Source organism: Acromyrmex echinatior, chromosome 10 (genome assembly GCF_024713525.1).
Source record: "Acromyrmex echinatior isolate Ae372 chromosome 10, ASM2471352v2, whole genome shotgun sequence".
Classification (NCBI taxonomy): Eukaryota; Metazoa; Arthropoda; class Insecta; order Hymenoptera; family Formicidae; genus Acromyrmex; species Acromyrmex echinatior.
The window spans coordinates 2940909-2966643 of NC_141861.1; the positions used below are offsets into that span (position 1 = coordinate 2940909).

At 38.7% G+C, this 25735-nt stretch overlaps 2 protein-coding genes and 1 long non-coding RNA gene across 3 annotated transcripts; 1 reads left to right on the forward strand and 2 right to left on the reverse strand.

The window, feature by feature from the left end:
- Reck (reversion-inducing-cysteine-rich protein with kazal motifs) lies at window positions 1–19748 on the forward strand. Its single transcript, XM_011052215.2, has 8 exons — window positions 1–643; window positions 11438–11490; window positions 14524–14607; window positions 14914–14950; window positions 15018–15365; window positions 16092–16524; window positions 16686–18060; window positions 18131–19748. The coding sequence occupies exons 1-8, from the start codon at window positions 553–555 to the stop codon at window positions 18512–18514; spliced, it is 2805 nt and encodes a 934-aa protein (XP_011050517.2). The 5' UTR covers window positions 1–552; the 3' UTR covers window positions 18515–19748.
- LOC147908215 (uncharacterized) lies at window positions 11509–14516 on the reverse strand. The gene is made up of 3 exons (XR_015546312.1): window positions 12629–14516; window positions 11725–11795; window positions 11509–11590 (listed from the first exon to the last, which is right to left on the reverse strand). It is a non-coding gene; the product is annotated as an uncharacterized LOC147908215 (long non-coding RNA).
- Window positions 19666–23993, reverse strand: Prp5 (pre-mRNA processing factor 5). Its single transcript, XM_011052226.2, has 8 exons — window positions 23778–23993; window positions 23460–23672; window positions 23166–23313; window positions 22580–22888; window positions 22187–22511; window positions 20923–22045; window positions 20316–20847; window positions 19666–20236 (listed from the first exon to the last, which is right to left on the reverse strand). Exons 1-8 carry the CDS (start codon window positions 23795–23797, stop codon window positions 19814–19816), a joined length of 3093 nt encoding a protein of 1030 aa, XP_011050528.1. The 5' UTR covers window positions 23798–23993; the 3' UTR covers window positions 19666–19813.
- Between the last annotated feature and the right edge of the window lie 1742 nt (window positions 23994–25735).

Genomic DNA, 25735 nt, shown 5'->3' on the forward strand with positions numbered 1-25735 from the left:
AATAGCGGGTTGCACCGCATGACAGGCGTATACGCGCCACGCGTCTCTTCCCACCCACACACGTAATTTCTCTCTCGCCGTCCCTCTCTCGCACGCAATGTCCGTCCTCTTACCCGTCTTCGTCGAGACCCGGGTCCCCCTCCGGCACTCCGGGGAGAGCCACGGTTCTCTACTCCTCGTTTCTTTCTCTCACCCACTCACTCAGTAAAAAGCTCAACTCGTGACTCGTAAGTGCTCACGAAAAGCTCAGTCGCTCGCGAGCTGCGTTCGAGTATACATCTCTGTTCTCTGTGCGAGTGCCATGCGTGTCTCGTCTCGACATGTGACTCCTTCGCATCCGTGAGACTGCCTGATATCTTCTTCTTCTTCTTCTTCTTCCCTCTCCTCTTCCTCCTCCTCCTCCTCCTCTTCCTCCTTTTCTTTTCTCTGATTTTTCTCTCAATTCTCACGGTGAAACACGCGTGCGTACGGTGGTGAGATGAGGTGAACGCGCGCGTCGTTACGCAGAAATTCGAAAGAAGGGTGTCACGCACGTCTTCGCACGTATCGAAAATGCACCACTTGACGATGCTGGTGATAACGACGGTCGTGACGATCCTTGCGCCGGTCTTGGCTGGCAATCCCTTCCTCAACGCAGCGCAAGGTAAATAATCTTATATCTTTTTTCCACGTGGGACTTATAAAAAGACAGCCGAATCGGAATAGATTGAAAGAATGATGAATTTATTTTTGTGTGGTATGAATGAATGAGTTAAAATTACGAATAATCGAATCCCATGTGATCGAATAAATAAATTATTTAATAACGATTTCATTCTCTCCGCGAAACTATCTGCGAATTCCTAATTTTAATTCGATTAATTAATTATAATTCTGTTTTTGTGTGTGAATGTACGCGCTATCATTTCTAAAGTTTGCTTATCGAAATTAATAATTTAATTGGTTAATAGCAAATATTTTAATTATCCGGAGTTGATGCCAAAATCTATAACATAGTTATGCTGGATCTGTAAAATTCATTTAAATATTAATTAAGAGACACTAATTAAGAAATCAGAATGACATAACTAATATAAGAAAAGAATAAATATTAAATATATTTTAATAAGGATAATCCAAATTTAGTAGATGTAACATAAAGAAAATTGACCTATTTGACATTTTCGACAAAAACCTGTTTCATCTATGCAAGATTAACTTTAATCTCGGTTGAATTTATTCTTCAACTTTTTCTAATTCTTAAAAAAAGATCAACAGTAAGTTAAGTCGAGATTAAAGTTAATCTTACATTGATGGAACTGGACCAAAGAGATTTATACTTGAGTGGATCCAATAAATTCGCCGTCAGTTCAGGGTTAAAATAATGTGAATTATCGGCGATAGAACTGAAATCGATGGATCCCGCCAAAAGTATCAGTCGTAGATTTTTTTCGATGGGCAGAAGGATTACGAGTTATTTTAACGTGCGTTATCACGTATCGTCCAGTTGTGTGAGTGTGTGTGTGTGTGTGTGTGTGTGTGTGTGAACCGCTGATTATTTATAAGATCGGTCGGCGCGATGTCGCTTCTACGCGCAAAAATACAAGCCCCGGGACAGATTCATTGAACCCATTTCTCGCGAGAGTGTTCGTCATCGGACGGCAAGAAGATATCAACGACAACTTCCCGCCACATGTGTGCACGAGCCTCCGCCTCTTGTTCCTCTGATCTCTCCTGCGATCCCTTCCGTCGCGCTGATTTTTTTAGTGCACCCTGCCACCCGCATGGCGATTTTTAATGTCTCGCCTCGCTCGTCGTTAAAAACTCCTTCCCCTGACCGGGAAACGAGCGAACGGGGGATCCGAGAAAGAGTATTTTTTATCACGATTCGAGCCGAGAGCTTCGAGTTCTCACGGCGTGTTCTCTTATGCATGTAAAAAGTTTCGCTTCCTTCCGCGACAGTCACCCCTTTAAGATTCTTTCAGTCGACACTTAAAACAATTTATTTATATTTTTTCATCATACAAGGATGGATAATAGAGATGGGACTTTTCTGATTTGCGTTGCAGTCATGATGCATATATTTCTATTCATTTTAACGAAATAAATGTTATGCATTGCGAGAATAATTGAGACTTATTCGTGTGCAAGAAGTATCTTATGGAGTTCCTTTGATATAGTAGTTTAAAAGGCGCGATCTCAAAACTCGGAATACTTAAAAATTAAAAAAGAAAAATACTCTCACTTGCCGCACAGTCAACCTACGTCGCAATTATCGCCGGTAAATATATGCAAGTTAGCGCGAGATAACGTGAACGTTAACGACACTATACGCGCGTTTTTTTGTCCTCGATAATCGTAAATCGAGTGCAATCGCGGGTTGCACATTCTCCGTTGGGAGTTCATTTTATCGAGATGAAGTGCCCTGTTTTCCACACAACGTAATTTCTTTCTCTCTCTCTCTCTCTCTCTCTCTCTCTCTCTCTCTCTTCCTTTCTTTCTTTCGTTGCCACATCTTTCTGGTCCCTTTAATCTTTTCTGAAATTTACACGGTGCACGTGCATTCGTGTGAATAAGGTGTCGCTAACGGTCCCCGATTTCTCTACCTTCGGCTGGACTCGAAGGCGTATTTGCGCGTATGTACAATAAGAGAAAAGAGAAAAACATACGCATAAGCGGAGGCATTGGCAGCATAAATATATCCACACACGAGAGCTAAAGGTGATAACGCGTCGCGATTCTCTCACTCGCTGCTCGTTCAATGCTCTTATCGATACACAACGCGATTCGTAGGAGAATCTACGTGATACTAGTGTCTAAGAAAAAGAAATCTACATGTATGGAGACTCTACAAAATCAAAGATCCGCGTATCGAATATGTAAATATAGAAATTAATTCTTTGTTCTATTTGTAAACTAGAATTATATTTTAACATTTTCCTTTATTTTAATTTCTAGCCTTGAATTTAATTTTAATTGGATTGTAATTTAAAACTATGTGCGTATGTGTGTATGCTCTATGAAAATATTACAGCATTATTATAATATAAGGTCGTTCTCATAAATCTCTCTTAAAGGCGATCTTCCATTCATCATTCATAGTTCTTCCATACGCAGAGTACGATACTGGATGTAAGTAGCGACGTAATAGACATCACTGATGCGAGCGCGATTTATATAGAACGCGAATTGCATCCATGTGTCGCAAATGATTAACATGTTATACGCCGGTTTTGACCAGCGCAGGAACGCAGAAGCAATTTATTTACACGACTGGAAAATGTACGTAATCCATTGGCACGCGCGTATTACAAAATTTACTACTTGATTTATAGCTACACAGCATGCGCGTGAATAATTATAAAGTCCCCATGGCGTTACGTAATTATTCTATCTTAATGATACATGAATATGACACCTCCGTCGTATTGGAGAAAAAAAATTGAACATTGAGTAGACTAGTAATTTGTGATTTACATTGTCAATAAAATTTCGCTTATTTCTCTCTCTCTCTCTCTCTCTCTCTTTCCCTTACACGTATACACAAATGCTTGTATTTTTATTATATATTGTAATAGATAAAAAGTTGTAATAGATGCTTTCCATTTAGTGACACAAGTTGGCACAAATTCTATCTTTGTTATTTAATGCGATCAGCAAAAAAGACAGTTTTGCAACTATAATTAAAAAATTCCTTGATATAATTCTTTAATATAATTCTACACTTAGAGTCATGAGAAACTAAGGGCAAGATCAATCACATTAAAGAATTATACACAGTTGTAAAACTACTTTTTTTTTTGTTGAACGCAGACAGTGAATGCCAAGAAAGATAGAATGGTAATATTTATATCGACTTATGTCACCAAACAGAAAGTATCCATTATAACTCTTTATTTTGTATTATATCTATACTTTGTATCATTTATACTTTGGTACGTATTGACGGATCGCCGTAAGTCTTTTTATTCTTCTTGCTGTTGTCACAGTTAAATAAATAGTGATTTCTCTCTCTCTATTTTCTTTTGCTAGAGACATGATTCGCGCATTTGCATAAATAATTGCACAAAAATATTTGAAAACAACCCTCGTACGCAACTTAGTAGCGACTTAATCGCAACAAGAGATCGCGAAAAACGTTAAATTAGGAGCTGCTCGCGATCGTAATTATGTTTATTTTAGAAATTGATCGGCTACGGAAAGGCAGCCGGTGGTCGTTTGTTTTTGCAGAAACTGCGTAAAGGCGGCGAGATAATTGGCAGTTTGTCGCACGTACGCACGTAATAATCCGCACCTTTTAATGCTGGCGAGAGTGTCGATCATAATGATTCTCAGGTATAAATTTGACGCCTGATTCTAGGCGTGTAAAATCGCCTGCCACTCGACAACTTTGAACATGTAATTTCACGCGTGTGCCTCGCCGCAACTGGAAATTGGAGCAGCGACTTACGCAAGTAATATACATAATGTATACGAGTACACGCACCCACGGTCACACTCTCTCGATCGCCGATCGAGATCGATACTCTTAATTAACCATTAAACATCCGCTCATCTCGCCGCCTCCGATACGCCCTCGTGGACCGTCAATGCATTATTATGCGTCGGCTTATACATTTTCCAAGTAATTCTAATACTAGCGGGTCTGAGGGAGTTCCGCGACTAATGGCTCTCAATGAGTTATTATACTTTCAAAAGCTGTGCGAGAACCTGAGTTTTAGAAATTACATATTAATTTCCTGAAACTAGTACATGATTATTAATGTTAATTGCACGTTATTTGCGCACGAAACGAAATTACTGTTATTCCATTGCGAATAATTATAGAAATTTCTGTCTCGTAACTGTATATCGAACAATTTGAAAATGTGTATACCGGTTTCAATTTTTTACTTTAATCCCACTGCTTGTCTTTGTAAGAGTTTTGTAAATTTCGTGATTTAGTATATCGTCACCCACGCGCGTTGCAATAATTTAGTCGATCGAAAACTTTTAAATTTCTTGCAAGAGAGAAAAAGTTTTTCTCTCGTTTCCTTTTCTTCGATTGTTTTCTTTTATGAACGGATTTCTTTCGACGATTTCAACAATAAAGTGCAGTCGAAAACGTCGATGTGCACGATGTCTCATTCCGCTCACGTAATAGAAAATAATAAATGGTAATGATGAGCTATATAATAATGAATAATGATTATCCAGAAAATGTTGATAAATATGGAGATAAAATCGGACAAGGAAGAAGGCGTAATAATTGACGCATGACGATATGACGAAGTGAATGCGAGGATAAAAAAAAAGATTTATAGATTGATTACGATTACAGTGAACAAACATAAAACGGTATTATATTATTCACTATTACAATATGTAAATGAAGCGCATCGAAGATGAAGCTCAAAGCTTATCACATTCGTGATAATTGTATTAATATAATAAAACATCACACACACTTTTGTACAATACAGTTTTACATCATTTTCAATCTTGGAACAAGTACAGGATACTTTCCAGCAAGAGACACAAATAATACAGTGTAACACAGTGAATCATAATATCTTTGTTGTTTGCCAATGTTAAACAAAGATGAAATGATCACTATGGTGATGATCACACTGTGTCTCATGCTGGAAAGCATCAACAATTTGGTGATACTCCATACAGCACAGAGACTTTCAAGGAACTTTTTAAAACTTTTAAAGTGAATTATCGTCATTTCGAAGAATTACATTCTTAAAGATTGAAAATTAGGCTATTCTTTTTCAAGACTAGCTTAATTTTCACTCCAAAGAATATAAAGATGTTTAAAAGTTGCTCCTACGTTTTAAGGACGCGTGTTTCCAGGATCTCTCTGATAAAGTGTACTGCGTGTGACGTTAAAAAGTCAATTAATTGGAAGAGTGATAAGAAGTGGATCGTGGTGATTGCTATATCAATTTCAAAAGACAGATCGCACGCTCTCGCTACAATATGAGAGACGTAGACATAATTAGGGAGATACTGGGGGGTTTTTTGTGGATCCTACAGCGACACCCAGTGGTGTTCCTCAGGGGACCGGTTGTCGCGAATTTCTTGTCAAGGAGACAAAAAAAAGAAGGAAGTAGCAGCAGATTTCAAGAGAGAGAGAGAGAGAGAGAGAGAGAGAGAGAGAGAGAGAGAGAACAAACGAAAGAAGAGAGAAGCATCCGAAAGACTCTTCACCATGAAGATTACTTATATGTACTTCTCCGTCGATATATATGTACCCGTTACATGGTGTATGCTGCATAAGAGGAAAGATAAATAAACACATAAAACCCCTGTGACAGCTTCACGCCGGATAAAAACATGTCGAGAGACACGTATCACGATTCCCTCCTTTTTATCTCCCCGCTGCCGCCAATCCCTTGTCGATTTCCTCCTTCCTTTTCTCTCTTCTTCGCACCATAAAATGCACCGTGCTTGCTCGGGCGCGAGTTTGATGACTGTATTAATTATGTATAGTACAATTTCTTCGTGTGCACATCGCATCGTTTGCCTGCCGCCGGCAGCATCTAATTATGCCCTCGCGAGGATTATCGCGCCTATATTTGCAAATAACGATGTGGCGTTCGTAATCGTCGATAATGGCTGACAGATTGCGAAAGGTAGGATTTGCGATGAAGAATTGATTATGGTACGATTAATGAGTGTCAGCCAGATCGGCGATAGGCGGAACGTCTTTTATTCGAAGAGCATTTATTTTCAAATTTCCAATCCCCCTCCCCTATATTTGGTCTGCATTCATTTATCTTGCAAAAAATATAGTTGCATAAGCATTTCATTCCGTGGGAACGAATCTCTTTTGACTTGTCTTAATTGTTTTCCTGTCTATAAAGAAAGATTTTTTTTTCTATTAAATCAGTATCTTTTCAGACTGTAATTTGAATACACAATAAATAGGAAATGAAGGCCTTAAATGGTCAAGCTAGATCTTTTACAGTATTCAGATAATTTGATGTGAATTTATATACTCGTATTCAATCCTACAGATTACGAGCCAAATTTTCAGTCTCGAAATGCAATGTTCTAATAGAACTAGAATAATAATATCACAAATTAAATTGACAAGCAATTTTTTTCTATTTGATATTCTTGTTTGTAGAGAAAATAGGCATTCGTAGTGCACTGAGAAATAAAATTTTATCGACGCATTGCAATTCGCAAAGAGCTTTTTTTGATGGCTCTCTGGAGTCACCGTGTTCATATGTAAGTCATATACGCTGATAAAAATATGGGAAGCGCGATATCGCGCGAAGCTTTTCTTTTACGAGAGACAGTAACGCCGATGATGTCGCAGCCGAAAGACGCAGCTGCGAATGCAGTTATGCGGTCGTGTATGTATATAACGGCGAGTCGCGGGTCGTGTATATTGTATACATACGGAGTCGGACAGCTTGCGCTGAGAGAACGAATGTTGCACGACACATTCCCGTCGATCGACGTCATCTCGAGTCGCTCGTTTAAATTCGTTGAGGAAACGCGCTCGTCTCGTTCCGAGAAAGATTCGCGGCGAAACGGAGAAACGCCGATTCGCTGTAAATTACGCGCGTGAAGACTGGCGAAGATACGCTTATTGTCTCGGCACGCGTGGACCGACATACCGATCGTCCAAGTAGACAGGATATCATCGGACACGCAACATTGATACGTAAATGATTTATTGCAGATACCGCGATGCATTATTGATATCAACAACTTGATTTCGGACTTTCTGACTTAATCAAGCGAGCGATCAAGGTGGTCCGTGTTTGGTGATTTTTATTACTTTCCAAGATGATTAATATACCCTGAGAGACAATATCTTGATAGAAAAAAACAAGCTATTATTAGGACCCATCGAATAAATAATTTTCGTGTGTTACGTAAAATTTTTTTACGTCGTGATTTATTTGTTCTCAGAAATTATTTATTCGGTGGATCATAATAGCTTATTTTTTAGTATTTTTTTTCTCTCAGTATACGAAGTAGTATACGAATAACAAGTATTTCTAGTGCTTTTGATGCTTCCAAGGATACTTTCTATACTATGTGTTTCGCGGGTTACCTCCATGTTCAGATCCATTATTAGAACGTCAATATTTCGTGAATATTGCAATTCACTCCATCGGGACGAAGAACAATTTGATACTCTTTGGCCTGATGAATTAGAGAACTGTAATATTCACGAAACGTTGAACTATTTCTTTCTAATAATGGATTTGAATACGGAGATAAAACTCGCGAAACACGTAGCTTCTGTACAACAATGTTTTTCTTATATTCCCGTTAGTTATCAACAATATTTTTTTAGTTTCCCGTTAGAGACTGGCTTAGGAGTTTTGCTATACAAAAATCACACATACATCGCGTATATAAATTTAGACGCGCCGTTTGCGGATTATGGCGCACAGATGGATTTACTGCAGATGAAATCTGTCATTATCAACACGACGCGAGTGTGCATTAGGCGCGTTCGACGTGGCGACGTTTGAAAAACAAAAAGGAGAAAAGCAAGAAACAAAGCCGCAAGAGAAAACGTCGAATTAAATTTACAACACGTCCTCGGGGCACGGCATTATGATCGCGCAACGTGTAATCCATGCAACGAGATTCGCGAATATTATTATATTTGTCGTGGCTGCGTTTCCTATTTTGTTATGCTAATGAGAGACGACGGAGACTGCAGGAGACCGAGCTGCCTCGTTTCATCGAGCGTATTAATGCGTTTAAAATGCCATTGGACTCGCTCCGCAGAATCCTGTATTAGTCAAATTAAACGGTCCACTTTATTAGGCGTTGTTTGTCACTTCTCGGTATACCATCGTCGTCATCGATTCCTCTCGTAACAGTCTATTATTACTATTGTTACTACATTATCGTTAATTATATAATTCGTTAATTATAGGGTGTCACATGGGAAGTTGCTGAAACTAAGCTTGTAAACGCACGTAAAGAATGAAAAAAAATAAAATACTTTTCAATACAGAACAGTTTTGTTTACATATAAAGCAAAGATAGTCAGATATATTTGTATCATTTGATAAACGTTAATTTATAAAAATGCGTTTAAAAATGACAGCTGATATTTAATTTCAACAGTTTCCTCTATTTAATATATAATTACACCTCTAGCGTTTTTTATCTTCTCAAAATTGAGAATGTCTTCTCTCTACGCTCAATTTCTTCCTCCCGATAAATTTTAATGAAGTCTTTCTGGAAAGTAAAACGTATATTGCGTTCACAAGTCGTACGATTTGGATTGCATTTGTCGATCTGATGTTTCCCATCAAAGTCAAGAACATTTCGGCTTCTCGGGTAGCGCAACGGGTGAGACAAAGTGAAGGGGGCTCCGCAGTTTAGATCGGTGTAAACGCCGGATGGCCGCAAACGACGCCAGCTATTTTTGTGTCGTCCGCAACAGGAGCCACAAAACGCCGCGTTTAAAGGCGCGACGCACTTGTCGCGGCGAAATTTCACGTGGAAACGTCAAGGTTCTTTGTGGCGAGGATTCGATTAAAGGCGCGTCTTAAACGACCCGCGTGAGTTTTTACGACGGCGAGATGATTGTAAACGCACTTGCATGCGTAATGAGTAAGAAAACAAAAAAAAAAAAGAAAAAGAAAAAGAATGAAATAAAACTCTCGAGTGCGGTCAAAGTCACGACGATAAAACATGAACGATGGCAGGTTTCCACGCTCCATAATAGTAACCGTGTTGAGAGAACAGAAAATATGATTCAACCTCCACAAATCATCCCGCTGATATTTTAGGACCAGAATAACTCGGTGACAAACGGATAAGTGCCAGGTGTCGGTGACTGAAACCGATATCTAGCCAAACATTCTGTAATTTATTCTGTAATAGGAGAACGTTCCACGAGACTCGAGCACCCTCCTGTTTGCTCAAGAATGCAAACGATCCCGAACGCGACTGATATTTTCCATTCCCGACAATACGGCCGTAATTATAATTCTTCGTAAGTGCTATGAAATTCAAACGATCTCGTTCTGTAATTTTACGAACGAATACTTCGAATAATATTTACAGTAAATTTTATACTATGAATACACAAAATATCTTCAGAAAGACTACGATTGTAAAAAATTAACTCTGCAGTATGTACGGGCGTATATATAATTGGAATCGAAACGATTCTTCGAAATGAAGCGAGAAAAGGGAGGGAGCTACAATTTGCTGTTAATTGGTATCTATTAGCTTCATTGTAACGCAGTGCATACGTTGGCACGGTCGGCGGCCCTTACGATTTCAGTCGCCATTCAAAAGACCCCCTTTCACACGAGTCACTTTGATCGAACCCGCATGTTAACCTGGTAAAGTCGTTAAAGATCTTTCACGTCAAAACGTGACACGTTGGGAGGAGTCGTTGACAACCATTCACGTCAGAAATATAAAAACAGGAACGCGCGTTCTGACGGGGTACGTATAATTACGTCACAATCGAAGTCACAAACGTTGTAAAGGGCAACAAACTGCCCACTGGCGATAAGAAACTCGAAAACCAATTCTCTTGAAAATGTCACAGCTCAAAGTTTGTCGTTAAATACGAACGAAGGTTCCCGGACGAAGACCAGGATATCTTATTCGATTGTTCGATCCAAATGACGTACCGGACAATTCCCCTTCAGTCGTTTAATAATTGAAGACGTTGGGAAGAAAAGGGGACACACGGAATGTTTCTCGACTGCACGCCACTGCAGTCGCTAGATGGAACGGAAACTTTTAATATTTAAGATCACCGACGAGAAACGTCTACGTCTCAACTTTTGTCCTACTTTATTTCATGTTCTAAAAAATGTTACGTAAATACAATTGTTCCATCGTTATAATAATTGACGTAGTAATGAATACAAAATTATCGTTCAAAAGTATAAAGAAAGGTGACAATCTTTTATAATTTTATATAGGCGAAAATAAAATAAGAAAGGAATCTTATTTTCGAAACGGATCTTGATATTATAATATTCATAAATTTTTTAGTTCTCTAAACTCTGCGCGCCAATTCGATTTGTCGGATTTGAAACACAATCATAAACTGAAACTGGAAAACTGGAGAACTTCACAAATTGATCGTCAATTTAATAACGATGCTAATAAGTATTTTAAACTACAAAGAATTTATTGCGATAAAAATTACCTCAGTCAGGATGAAACTCTCCAATTCTGTTTGTGTGAATTGGAGTCTCCGAATATAAACTGTATGTGAGGTCCCTCAGGGGGATGGCAGAGTTTTGACACTAACGTACCCTCGTGTGGATTCCTGAAAACGGATCCTTTCTCTTCCTTTTTGCCTCTCTTATGCTGACGTAATGCAGGATACGCGTCTGTTTCGTGTCGGCGGAAAAGTGGAGGAAATATTCTCGAGTGTGACCGAAGTTTATCGGATTATAGTTTCCATCTGCTCTTCCGATGCACAAAACTAATCCTTCCTTCGTTTCTGTTACAGAGATGTCCTGCTGCTTGCTGGCTGCTGGATCCTGTCGGAATGTGTGCTCCAAGGTACGCATTTTAAATAAGTACATCATACTTCATTCTCTCTTCTTCTTTAAAATTTTTTAAGAGAAGTTTCTTTAAGAGAATTTCTTGAAATGCTCTCATTCTAGAATAAAAGTAGTAATTAAATTAAGTTCAATAAATGTCAAACTTATTAATATATACATAAATATTTGTATCTACAGTTATATCAAAAATATATCTATAAAGGTATATATAATATATAATTATAATACTTACATAAAAGCTGTTTTAATATTTTACATTGACAGTGAATGGCCGTGAACAAAACACTGAGCGATACGTGAAATCTAAAATTGTAAATCAAAAATCAATATCCGAAACTGTATAAAGATTGGTACACCTTTTCCGTCGCGACAAGAAATTAACCATGACCTCACGTCGCGGAATATAATTTATTAATTATACAGCGCGGAAGGAGGAGCCTCGTGGGAATTTCAAAAAGACAATCTCGACAGCGTAATCCGAATGCGATATCACACGGTTGATAAATATCCGTGGGCCGAACCCGGGACGATAAAGGACACGAAATATGTCGTGTCCACGGATATATTAGGATCCGGGAAATAAAAAGGGAACGTTAAGGAGAGAGAAAGAAGGAGAGTGAAATGGATAGGTGGGAAAAAAGATGAGAAGAAGATACTCGTTGCTTCCTTCGATGAGGGTTCCTCGACGTGGGGTGCTTCCCGGCTGTAGCTTCTTTAGAGGTGACTGCAGGGGCCTCCTCTTCGAAGATAATATCGGAGACACCGGGGGCCCGCTGCGAGATTTACGCGGGACCCCTCCGGGGCGCCCCGCGGGCTCATTCATACGCAAATATTACGAATTGACGCGTTGAACATGCTGGACGTACCACGCGTTATCAATGATATCGTGTCTCCACGCAGTTTATTCGGGGTGAGGTGGGAGGAGAGGGGGATGTACTTTGGGTAATCTTTTGTTGATTTCTGATTACGGAATGGCGTACGAGAGGATCTTGTCTATAAAGGATATTTTATTGCTGCGGCGATCGCGATGTGAGTTTATTCGTGATATTAATGTACTTAAAATCTTGAATTCGAAATAAGAAGTAAAATCAATTGTAAAAATGTTTTATATATAAATATATAAAAAAGTTACTTACAAAAAATTTTATGACACGATTTTTTTTTGTGGTTTTTAACGTTTTCTATCTCAACGTTATTGCTCAATTGAAATGTGAGACACGACATGTGAGGTGCAGAAAAACTTTGAGAAAGCTGTCTCTCCGGATCTTCTCCCTTGACTACTGATGAGCGCTTCCTTCTTGGTCATTTAGCAAAATAACCGGAAATCATGACGAAAGCTCCGAGATATGTGATATGTTATTCTTTAGGTGGACAGGAAAGACGTTTCTTCGGCAACGTGTGGGTCTTTTTTTCTTCGAATCAGCAGTATTTTTATTGTTTCTTCTGTTTCACATTAAAAAATACATTTTGATAAATGAGTATTTTTTTCTATAAAATAAATATTATATATTTTTATAGCTAATATAAAAATTATATTATATCGTAAAAATAATTAAAAAAGCATATTAATGTAATTTTTAAATTTTAAAAAAGCTGAGTGCATACGACGGGTCGTATTAGAGAGAACTGTAGATGATCAATTTATTAATCAATCGACACTTCATAGCCGTTTGTGGCATTCGGGATTTTGGCAAATGAGAGCAAGAGATAAATTATAAAAGCTGTGGCTCTATTTCGGTATCTTTTGATCTCGGCTTTTGCTCGGAGGCCGTCGCAGTGATGTATTTGGTCCGAGATATATGAGCTTCAAAGTAATGTTTATTTCAGATTTTTATGAACGATAGTATTTTCTACGTCAATTTTAATCGCGATATCACAAACAGAGAAATGGTGAAATTATTTTTCGTTTCGCATTATCTTAATTACCGTTCATCATATTCAGTTCGTATAAAATTACCGTTCGTGTTTAACAGAAAACAGAAATTTGTCATCATCAACATACTTCTCGGCGTTAAAATCGCCGCGAAAAATTTGCCAGTGGAAAATGCATCTCTTTCAGCATGGCGATGTGACCCGGCTGCGCATACCTCCCAGAATATACCGCGACGGAAATACGTACATACGCCATTTTCTCAACTCCACATCACTTTCACCTCTAACATTTATAACAACCGAACTTGATAAAAATATTCTGGAGATATTGCTAGATCATATTAAATTATAAAATAAATCTCTTCGCACACATATGATGAAGCTCATAACACAATCAGAAATACCTACATCGAATATTTAATGTAGCGCTGTTATTTCAATAACAATATAATATGATTTGTCGTTTTGATAAAAACTGCATATTAATTTTAAAAAATGCCATTCGGAGAGAAATATATGAACAAGTGATCGATGATTTACGTTCGGTGGTCGAGTGTAACCTTTGACTGGGCCTATCGCCAGACCCCGGCGGGATCCACCGCATATTGATGGATGGTCGTAACTCTTGACTGTGATGGACATACCAAGTGGATCCGGTGTGTCCTCGTAGAGGACGCCGATTGAATCCGGGATGAAGACGAAACGCGCGAGCAATATCTCGGTCCCGAGGACGATTGTCATTCAGTGACGGGCAACAGGAAATCGCGGGGCCCATATGTGTGTTGCATTCGTGTCCTTGATTCTTAATGACCGCTAATGCGCCGCACCGCATTTCGAATTTGGGAAGTCCTCGACGTTCAATTCGAGTCAGTCGAGACAGACATTAAAGGAGTTAACGCTTAGTCCAACTCGTCGGAATAATTTACACATTTATGCAAAGAGTTTCTTCTATATGACTACTTTTATTATCATTTATAGTTCTTTTATTATCATTTATTCTTCTTTTCAAAATTTTGGACCGCCAATCCGCGACATTTTGAATTTTTATTCATGCTACATAAGTTTTCTTTGCAATTTTATCGCAATTACTTTGATTTTTTTTTCATGATAATAATTATGATTTGAGGATTAGAGATAATTTGTTCGCAATTTTATATAGATATCCTTGGTAGTCTTGGGTGCCGAAATTGAAGCGAGGGAAAATGCCACTCAACGTCTGCTGGAGTTTTGTTCCATGGAGCTGGTGAGTTGCCACACGATTTTTATTTCTAAGATTCGATCCCACGCAATCGACACTCGTTTGTTCTCTTCATTCAGCTCAAATCTGGATCGGAAGCTCTCAACAATGGGCACCTTAAACGATTCGGGATGTTTGTAATGCGATCCAAATTTTTTCATTTCGCGGTGACGATTTTATGAAAGATGATCTCCGGACTCGCGCTCGCGCGATCGATTGTGCCACTTCACTTTCTTCACCATTCTTTTTTTTCTTTTTCTTCTATTTTTTGTAACTACAATGTCCTTCCTCATTCAACTCTTTTTTTTTCAGTTGGATTTTTGGTCTTGTGTGAACACGACATTAAATGGTAAGCGGGGTAGTCAAGTGTGCATCAAATATTGCGGCAAAATATCGAATTATTTGAATTCTTATAGAGCTCAAAAGGAACGAAGATTGGACGGGTCGAAGATGTTGTCGTCTCGCTCAAAATCCAACGTGTCGCACGACCTGCGCTCTGTCTGGTTCCACAAATGATCTGAACGAATCCTGCCGACCGAGCGACGAACCCGAATTTTTCTTCTGTCTGGAAAAGCGCGAGGAGGCCGAACGATGCTGCAGTAACGTTTCCAATGACACATGCAGGGCTATTTGCAAAGATATTTTTTACAAACCTAGCAAACAATCTAACTTGAAGTTGTACAGCAGCAAGGGTTGCTTCCATCAAATCCCCAAATGCCTGAAAAGTATAGCCGAGGTGAAACACGCCGAGGATCCGAAGCAACGTTAGTTATCATTTCATAAAAAACCGTGATACGATCTATGTGGAGTAGACGCAAATAATTATCAAATAATTATCGAATCAATTTTATAATAGTATTCAAATATTAGAATTACGTTTTTTTTTCAAAGAAATATTTAATTTAATTTTTAATTGAATTTAATTAGCGTTTTAATTTAATAATTATAGTTTTTATTACACACTCGTATAAATTGCTAAGCAATAACAAATTAAAATACAAGGTCTATTATATTAAAATTTATATTAAACTTTACTTAACTCTCCTCGTCGTAATTATGAAAATTTTATCTCATTTTCTGTTACAACCTTTCATTTTACTGTAAAAATATATCATAATGCTCCTTAATAGTCATGAAGTCAAAGTATGTCAATAAAGTTGGAAGCCAATTCTCTGACTAGCGAGAAATGGTGGCGTCATTCAATTAAAATCGTCAATGTTCCAGAGACAAAGCAATATAAGTGTAGGTGTACATGGTGTTCATGGATTAATGATCAAAAGACCATGTTACATCTACATTGCTTTTGACCTTGTATTTTAATTTGTTTTAATTTAAATAGCGTTATAATGTATTATAATTTTTTAATCGTTATAAAAATAACGTTTTCGTTTAGCAAGAAGATTTATCTATTATACTTTAATTAATCATTGATTGATATCAGCGAATTATTGACTCTACGTCGTACAAATTAGTTGATTCTATTTCTGTAGATTTGCACTGTTGCGATGAAGCCACGACTGCGGCATGCCTGAATACGTGTCGCAGTATTCTCCACACTGCGACGACCGACCAGGAGATCATGGATGCTCTGGCGGAGAAATGCAGTCCCGTATTACCTCAGTCGCCGATGTGGAGTTGCTTACTAAAATCGGGCTCGACGAAGCCAACGCGGTTACCCTTGAACGCTGGAAAATTGACGTGTTGCACGAAAGCGACAAAGCCTTTCTGTCAGAATTTATGCTGGCGAGCTTTTCAGGCAGACTGGGAGACCGCCTGGGTACAACTAGACGCACAGTGTCTCTCGTCCAATTCAGAAGGTGAACTGAGGAGGTGTTTGGAAGATGCGGACGACTCTTGCGAGATAGGCTGTTCCGGGTTGTCTTACTGTGCGCGGTTTAATGACAGACCTACGACTTTATTTAGGTACCTAGAGTGGATTAAGATCTGGTCATGTCAATAGTCTGAAATTAATTAGCGATTAGAAAGTCGAATATTAAGATTAACTCCGAGTGGTACTGACAAAATTTAAAATCTTTTAAAAAAATTAAAAGCTTGTCATAATCGAATACTTAATTTTTTGCTAGAACGTGCACGACTGCGGCTGACGAAGCAGCTAAATGGGAGGCCGATCACTGGTCCAGAGGAAGTATTATTCGTGGACTAGGTGTGCCCGTACGCGTCGCTGCTTCCTGTCCAGCGGAGACTCTTCGTGCGGCGGCTTGTCTTTTGCAGCTGCGACCTTGCGAGACCAGAATCCACGAGACGCGACTTTGTCGCGAGGATTGTTTAGAACTGATGGCGAGCTGTGTGGACTGGAGCTCAGTCACCGGATCCCACACAGCGGCTACTTTGTGCGCCAAATTATCACCGGGTAGACCGGACGCTCCGTGCGTCTCATTAGGGCCATTTTTGGATAATTCACAGAATGACGAAGCTGTGATCCATCCTGATGAAGACATTACGACGCCCTGCAAACGGAATCCTTGCCCACAGGGACAGCTCTGTGTGGTTCAACCAAATGGCGCCAAGATTTATCGTTGCGTGCCGGCTTGTTCTCTCGGCGAGATGTCGAAGCAATTGGTGCCGGTTGGATCTTGGATTCAGATCCCACGGTTTGATCAGCAGGGTTGCCTGAAGATCTGCCAATGCACGACGCGCGGCCTGGAGAAGTGCCGCATGCTCAATTGCTTCAACTTCAAATCTTGCTGGGTGCATGATCGGTTTATTCAACACAAAGGCCATTTCTACCTCGATTGTAATCCTTGCCATTGTTTCGAAGGCGAATTTACGTGCTCTAAGAGGAGCTGTGGCGAGCTGCGAATGTTATCCTTGCCCTGCGATTGTCCGGCTCATTATGTCCCAGTTTGCGGCAGGCTAGGTTTCACCTTCGCGTCCGCCTGTCTAGCGAAGTGCGCCGGGTTGTCGACCACTGAGGTGGAGTTCGGCAGCTGCTCTAGCAGGCATCCCTGCGTGCATAATCCCTGCGACAGCTCAGAGAGATGCGTCCGTAGACCTAGAGTTTGCTTGACTGTTTTGCACAAGCCATGCCAGCAATACGAATGCGTGCCAATAGATTGTAATCCGCGTGATGAATCCAGTGGACCAGTCTGCGATCAAGAGAATCGCCAGTATCCTTCTGCATGCGCAATGATCCGAGCTGGAGCCACACTAGGTTACAGAGGACCTTGTCTGAAAGGATGTAGTCTTCGGGATTGGGCGTGCGGCATCAACGGCGAGACCTACGCTAACGAATGCGCAGCTTGGGCCGATAAGGTCGTCGTAGACTACGAAGGTCCTTGTGTCGCCGTCGGTCTCATAGGTGATGAAACGAAATCTCGCTGTGGTGACGCCGTACAGTGTCCTCCTTTAAAAGAGCCGTATTGCATTGGAGTTACCCCTCCCGGTGCTTGTTGTCCTGTTTGTGGAGGAGCGGCAAGATTGTTTTACTCGAAGAAACAGGTAAATACTCTCAAATGAGATATCTTTCAGACTTTTGAATTATTTATAATCTAATATTTATTTATTATAGGTGGACAGGATCTATTATATGATGGATGAGGAAACCGACAAGGATTCCGTCACTCTAGAAGCTCTCTTGGTCGCTCTAGGTCGCCAATTGCAAGTGGCGCAATGCGCTCTTCGTGGCATGATGACACCCGATCGCGATATCTTCATAGTCGTACAGCCCATTACTAAGAAGCCATCGATGCTGCAATTGCGAGCTTGCGTGACGGAAACGGAGAAGCTCGTCACTAGGATTTCAGAGAGGAGTCCTTTAATCGCAGCGGAAGTACCTCTGGGTTCGCTGAGCAGAGCCGAGATAGCCCATAGTTATATTTCTAGTGCTATAAATATTCGTGCTTGGCTCACGACAATTGCCGTTACCATCTTTTTGCTAAACATTTTATCTTGATTTACAAGCCAAAAGGAAAATGAGATACATCGCTCTTATTCTGTCAAATCCAAAGTAATAAGTAAATAGTGTATAAAGTACATTTTAATTTTTAATGAATCGTGTAAGATATTCGAGATTTATTATCATCAAGGATAGTTGCAGCTATGAGCGATTAATCTTGTTTTCTGCTTTGTTCTTGTCGCTGAAAGTATTTCTTTACAATTTACCTAATCGCGATGCATTCGCGGCGACGAATGTCTACAGCGTGTCTCGTGTCTGTGATTCTTCTAGTGCCTTCTAATACCGTACAGCAAAATGTATTTTTAGTTATCAATTAATATTGCCAAAGAGGAAAGAGTATATATAATGAGAGTGTATGTACAAAGATATACGATTTCCTGCGCGCGTAATCCGTTATTTCGTCGCAGATAATCGAGAACTGCTCATTATAAATTAAATAATTAAAAAGACTCCGTAAACTTAAGTTAATATATATCGGGTCGTATTAATTGACATTAGTATATCGTGTATTCACTATGATTTTTATACAAAAGCTCGAAAAAGTATCATTCAAAAAAATAATCTCATTCTCTCAAATTTTGTTATTACTTTTTTTTTTCTGCCCTTGATATACACAATGGGATCCCTGTGACTCCATTCATATTTGTTATCATAACTTCCGTAAAAATCGACAATTTCAATTTTTTTTTTCAATTATTTCGATGAAGAATTGATCAAGGAAGAAATCTATAATGTGTAAAAATCGATAGAATTAAAGAGCTTCGAGATAGGTTCAAAGAAAAAAAAAGTTCAGAAACACGAAAAAAATCTCGATTTAGCAAATTGCACTGGGGTTTCTGGGACTCTAGTGTGTATAGCTAAGGTTAATGTTTATCGATAGAAAAAAAATCAACGTAGGATTTTATCAAGATAGCTGAACGTTATCAACATAAGATTTTATTAAGAATTGTTATGAACGTATGACTGGCGTATACTGCGTGCGATTTTATGTTACTGAGCGTTCGTTCGAATTTTTATTTTGTATAGGTAAATTAATACAATAGAAGAAATATTAAGGAGATAATGTGGGTGCTCGCATTTTATTTATAAATATGCGAAAACTTGGATTGCCTGCAGTGGTTTGTGCCAATGATATAAATAAGGCTCTCTCACAGTCGTTAAGTATATCTTGTTATTGTAATTTGTTAAAAACAAACACATTTGCATGTATAATAAACTTTTATCATATACATTTGCGTATGCATATGATAACCTTACGATATACATTATATACCTCGTTAAAATGATCCCAAAACTTTATAAAACTTTATAGCGACCTCGCGATGCAGTGTGAGCACCAGACGCTTGCAGTTTGATAAGTTCTTCCTTGATGAGTCGAGACACTTCCGCCTTGGCCTTGCTGACCGCCAACTCACTTGTCGATTCTATTGCTAGGTATAACTTCCTCTCCCCCTCTGGTGGCGTTTTCCCAGGTGCGATGTACGTTCCTCTCACTGTCAGACCTGCCTCAGAATATTCTGAGATTTGAGCAAGAGCCTCCTTGCTTGTGACTCGCCATCTCGCTTGTTGCGGGAAGTCGTTGATCTCGAGTTCCTCTTCATACTTGCGGAATGTTTGCTCGCCCGTTTCCACATCACTTTCTACGAGATCTTCCTCGCGTGGCTGATAATTCAACTTAGTATTCAGTTTCGCTGCTAGTTGTTCCGCGACTGTCTTTGCCTGTATAAAAGAAAAAAAAAAGTTATTTACGATCGTAAAATTACTGCAATAACATTTGAAACAAAAACTAGGATTTTACCGTGATAAGATTGGTAGGTCCTGCACCCTTTAGTATGGCTTCCGCTGCTTGTTGAGTAGCGCCTTTCGCTTCAGCGCCCAGATTCTTTGCAATGTTTATCTTCGACGCCAGTCTTCTGGCCAATTCAAGTTTATCAGTGGCACTAGGAATAGGTTGACCGGGCACTGTAACACTGGTCGCGGTCGGTTTCGCAATTTCACGAACAGTTCGCTTGGGCGCTAGCATGCTCTCGATTTGTTGATCAATATCGTTTTCTATATCTTCGTCGTCGGAATCTTGCAGTCCCAAGGCTGCTTTTTGGAATTTCTTCTTTTCATTCGCCAAGGCAGCCTCTGATTCGTCAAATTTAAATCCTTTGCCACTGAAACCACCTCCAGTATGAACCTTCTTTCCATCCGCGGCTTGGCGGGCTTTGTAACCTTCCCATAATTGGCGCAAGGGTTCTGGAACAGGTACGCCCGCTAACTCGTGCGCACGTAAAATATCACCAGCGTAACGTTCTTGCTCTGATGTAATAAAGGTGTATGCATATCTGAAGGGGAAACAAACCAATAAATTTGAAATATTTCATATATTGAAAGTGAAAATTCAAAGATTTATATCTTACCCTTTATTTCCAGCTCGGCCAGTTCTACCACATCTGTGTACATAATCCTCGTAGTGATTAGGACAATCATAATTGACAACTAATACCAAATGTTTGACGTCCAAGCCTCTAGCGGCGACGGACGTGGCCACGAGCAATTTTGTTCGTCCCGCTTTGAAATCCAATATGGTTGAATCTCTGTCGCATTGATCTATACCGCCGTGAAGAGACATGCAGGAATACGAAGCTTTCATAAGATCCTTGAGCAACGTATCTGCATTCTCTTGTTTGTCTACAAATATAATAGTGGAACCTTTGTCTTGATAATGTCCAAGGATCTCAAGCAACTTATAAAATTTCTGATCTTCCTCGAGTACAACTACATGTTGCTCCACATCCTTGCAAACGACAGAACGTCCACCGACTTGTACTTCGACTGGTCTCGTAAGTATTCTTCTGGCTAGTGCCTCCATTTGTCGTGGGAACGTTGCACTAAACAGTACCGTTTGTCTATCCGGCCTTACATTTTCCATAATTCGCATCACCTGCGGTTCGAAACCCATATCAAACATTCTGTCGGCCTCATCAAGTACTACATACGTTACTCGACGTAAATTAGTCACTCGTCCGCTGTTAGCAGCAAGCATGTCAATCATCCTTCCTGGTGTGCACACGATGATTTCAGCTCCTCTCTTAAGTTCTGCTATTTGTTCAGAAATGCCAGTTCCACCATAGACGCACACGTGCGAAAGACCCAGTGATTTCGTGAATTTCTTCGAATCCCTACCAATTTGCATACACAATTCTCTAGTTGGTGTCATAATCAACGCGATTGGTCCGTCACCGTCAGCTAACGGCGGCTGATCGAGTATATGTCGAAACATAGGTAAAAGAAAAGCTAGCGTTTTTCCGCTACCGGTTTTCGCTATACCTATGAGATCGCGACCAGACATGATTGCCGGAATCGCCTGGCATTGAATAGGTGTCGGTTTCTCATAACCGAGTTTCTTTAATACTTCTAATTCCTTCTTAGTTACGCCACATTGCGCCCAAGACTTGATAGGTTTTGGGCAACCTTTACCTTTCACGCGAATGCCTTCTAATTCTTCTTTGTACACTTCCACTTCTTCTGGTGTCATTCTTGCTGCAAATATGTAGTAAATGAGTAAATATATATATATATATATATTATATATATATATATATATATATATATATGGTATATATATATATAATTTATTTATTGATACAATAGAAAACACAATTTAAAAATATATGGCCATACCTATCTCAGGCACTTCAACATAGAAAGACTTTCGGAAGGGTTGATACTCTGTTGTAGCATGATCAACTTTAGCTAATTCTCGCTTCTGTTTGTTTGCTATACCGGCCGCAGTCTCGTGAAGATTCTCGCCCTCTTCTTCGCTAGAGTACTCCAATCCATCTTGATTTTGTTCAATCAATTCTCCTTTTTGTTTCTGTACTTTTTTCTTAGCTACTCCAGTTACAATAACCACTCCGCCACTCTGCGATGCAGAATTAGTGCCATTGTTGGCATTTTTTGGAGCTTTACCATCAAATTTATTTACTTTTCTTACTTCTTCTTGAACCTATTAAATTAATTGGACATAAGTATATATTAAATCAAATTGATGATATAAATTATAGTAATACTTGCCTCTGCCATAAAAGCATCAAGTGGATCAATTTCCTCCTCCTTATCTTTTACCTCTTCATTTACTTCTTCAATTTCTTCTTTTGCACCTTCTTCTTTTGTTTCCTTGTTATTCTGTACCACAGGAGTCTCTTCGTCACTATCATCCTCAAGGGACCACTTTTTCATGGGTAGCTGAAGATTTGCCAAAATAGATGTCTTACCGTCTTTTTTAGTTGCTTCCAGTTCTTTCTTCTTCCTTTCTGCTCGCCATCTTTCTATCCTCTCTCTTCTCTTTTGCATTTCCAATTCCAGCCTTTTTTGCTCTTCCTCCTGCAATATAAATTTTTATATATTGCTTGTTTTTCATTTTGGCTAAGTTCACATCCTTGCTTTAAACCGTAAATTTGTAAGTGACAATAGATCACAGAACGGCTACAGAATTATGCTTTTAGATTGTAAAAATTGGATTTTGCTCAATTCACTTAAGTTTAATGATTAAAGCCTAAAGACTGCACAAAAATAGATAGAAATTGTTACTTAATATTTTTTGACAACTTAAGTTCTTAAAACAAGATTGTAAATCGAGCAATGATCTTTGATTGCTCACCTTGTCTAATTTTGTGTGATCAAAAGGTAATTCCTCATTGTCACCCTTCTCTTTATCCTTTCTATCACGGGAACGGGACCTGTTCGATCGTTCTTTGCCAGAGCGCGAAGATTTTGAGCCTGTAAGACGCTTTTCTTTACTGTCTCCACTAGTATACCGAGAACAATCAATGTCAATGAATTATTTTATTGTTACAACTTATTACTGAAAACATCTACAAAAACATGATGCGATCAAAGAAGAAAGTGAACACCATGAACAACCGTTTCAGCTTGAAACTCTTCTTGAGTATACCGTTTTCTCTCGCGATCCCTGTCCCTCTCGGAACGTTCCCTTCTGTCACTCCTCTCTCTGTCTCTATCCCGCGAACGACTCCTCCGCTCTCGATGTCGTCCCTTATCTCTCTCCCTTTCTCGATCCCTGCTTCTAGATCGCCGTCGTTTCTTCTCAGGTTCGGCCGATCTCGATCGTGATCTCGACCTCGATCTTCGCCGGTGGTGTCTGTCTCTATGTAACCGTTTATTTAATAATTAGAGATAAATTAATTTGAGATAACGAGATTAGAATGAAAGAGAAAGGTGTATCACATAACCTCAATTTAACGGGACTTACTTGTCGCTACTTCGCACCATTGTCGATTACGAATCTATTACACTATTCTAATTATTATATAAATATTCAAAATATTACTAAAACTCTATCGCGCACACATTTATATCCTTATTACTATAATTACTAACAATTAATGACAATCTCCGCAATATTGGAGCTTCGAGCATCCGTTTATTTTCACGATGTACGAACAATGCCCTCTGTCGTCTTCCGAGCGTAACTAATCGCGAGAAGTCGTTTGGCGCTTCGAACGTTTCGATTTTCGAGAATCGCAATTTCGCCTGCGATATTTTTCAAACCGGCGCTTCTGTTTTGTCATTTACGCGCCGCGGTGCCCGCAGTGGTTCTCGGAAATCGGGATTGTGTGCGTTTTACTCCGTGTATTTTCTGCGAGTGTTGCCGTCCGAATGTGAATTTCGTATGCAAAAAGTCGTTTGCGAGTGCCTTGTGGGAAGATCATTGCGAATTATAACGCGTTGAGTCGCACACGACCGTTATTGCGCGATGATCAACGTAATTTCAGAATTGACGCGATCGAGTCGTCATGATGCTCCATCGCGTGATCCATTTCTGTCTCGATTGAATCCACGTATTCCAACTATCTCAAGTGTGTTAAAATAAGAGCAAATGTGTGATCGTCATCCACCAGGAAACTTATTGCTATTCTGTACTTTGTTCTGTATTTCAGAATTGACGACCCGATCAAGTCGCTATGATGCTCCATCAGTATGATCCATTTTTGTTTCGATCGAATCCACGTATCTCAAGTTTGTTAAAATAAGAGTAGCAAACATGTGATCGTCATCAGGTATATTGGCATATTGCTATTTTATACTTTGTTCTGTAATTTGTAATTACTGATTATATACATGTTTTCCAATATATACATGAGTCTGGATCAATGTAACTTTCTCTTTAGAACAGAAATGTGAAAAGTGACAATTTTTATGTATATATGTGTATATATACATGTATATATATATATATATATATATATATATATATACATACAAAAAATTTACACTTTTTACGTTTCCGATTCAGAGAAAAAGTTACATGATCGCTACCCTGAATAAACGGGGAGAGCCGCCATTTTGTGATTCACTTTAGTCCGTGTCACACTCGTTAGAGATTGAGAATTGCTAAATAAAAATTAGAATTCATTCAATCAAAACGAAATAGCTTAAAATTAAAATTATCTGATTAAAATTATCGAATCCTGAAAAAAAATATTATATATATGTACATATTTTATATAATTATGTATATATAATTGTATATAAAATATATCCATTTTTTATATAATTATATATGAAACATTTTTTCTTTCTATAATAATTTGATTTTTATCTCTAATTTGGAATTCTCATCGTAGTGTGATGGCTTTTTGGGTGTTTTTTATTTGGCGACACAAATTGATACAAGTATCGTTTTATCTTTGACATGTTTCATTTTACATAATATAATGCGCATGATATATTTATTTTATTATTCACCGAATATTGAAGGATAAAATGATACATGTGCGTATCATGAGTGAAAATTATAAAACGCATCTATAATTAAGGAAAAGTTCCAGTAAAATATTAGGTGTAGTAAAAAGAAATCCATCTCGTCTACGCGTGATACAGATTACTAAAGCCATCTATTGGAAAAAGCTATCTAATGGATTTCTTTTTACTACACCTAATATATCTAAAATCTGGAATTACAGAAAATTTGTTATTATTAATTTCTGAAATGCTTTTTTTATTATAACATTGTAATTTTATTATATTCGAAGATTACAATTAAATCATATTGTAGATTTAAGAAAATATTTGAAATTCATAATAATAAATTATGTGAAAAAAATACATTCTGGAAAAAAGCTGATAGTATTGAAAAGAATATTAGAATCGTAAAAATAGTAGAATTTGTCGTAAATTATGATTAAGTTGTGTGCCATTTTAGTACGA

Coding starts and splice junctions, on each gene's coding strand:
- Reck (XM_011052215.2), top strand. CDS start 553: ATGCACCACTTGACGATGCTGGTGATAACGACGGTCGTGACGATCCTT. Junction 14,608..14,913: donor AGTTTTGTTCCATGGAGCTG/GTGAGTTGCCAC, acceptor TTTTTTTTTCAG/TTGGATTTTTGGTCTTGTGT. Junction 14,951..15,017: donor TGTGAACACGACATTAAATG/GTAAGCGGGGTA, acceptor GAATTCTTATAG/AGCTCAAAAGGAACGAAGAT.
- Prp5 (XM_011052226.2), bottom strand. CDS start 23,797: ATGGTGCGAAGTAGCGACAA. Junction 23,673..23,777: donor ATGGTGCGAAGTAGCGACAA/GTAAGTCCCGTT, acceptor ACGGTTACATAG/AGACAGACACCACCGGCGAA. Junction 22,046..22,186: donor TGTTGAAGTGCCTGAGATAG/GTATGGCCATAT, acceptor ACATATTTGCAG/CAAGAATGACACCAGAAGAA.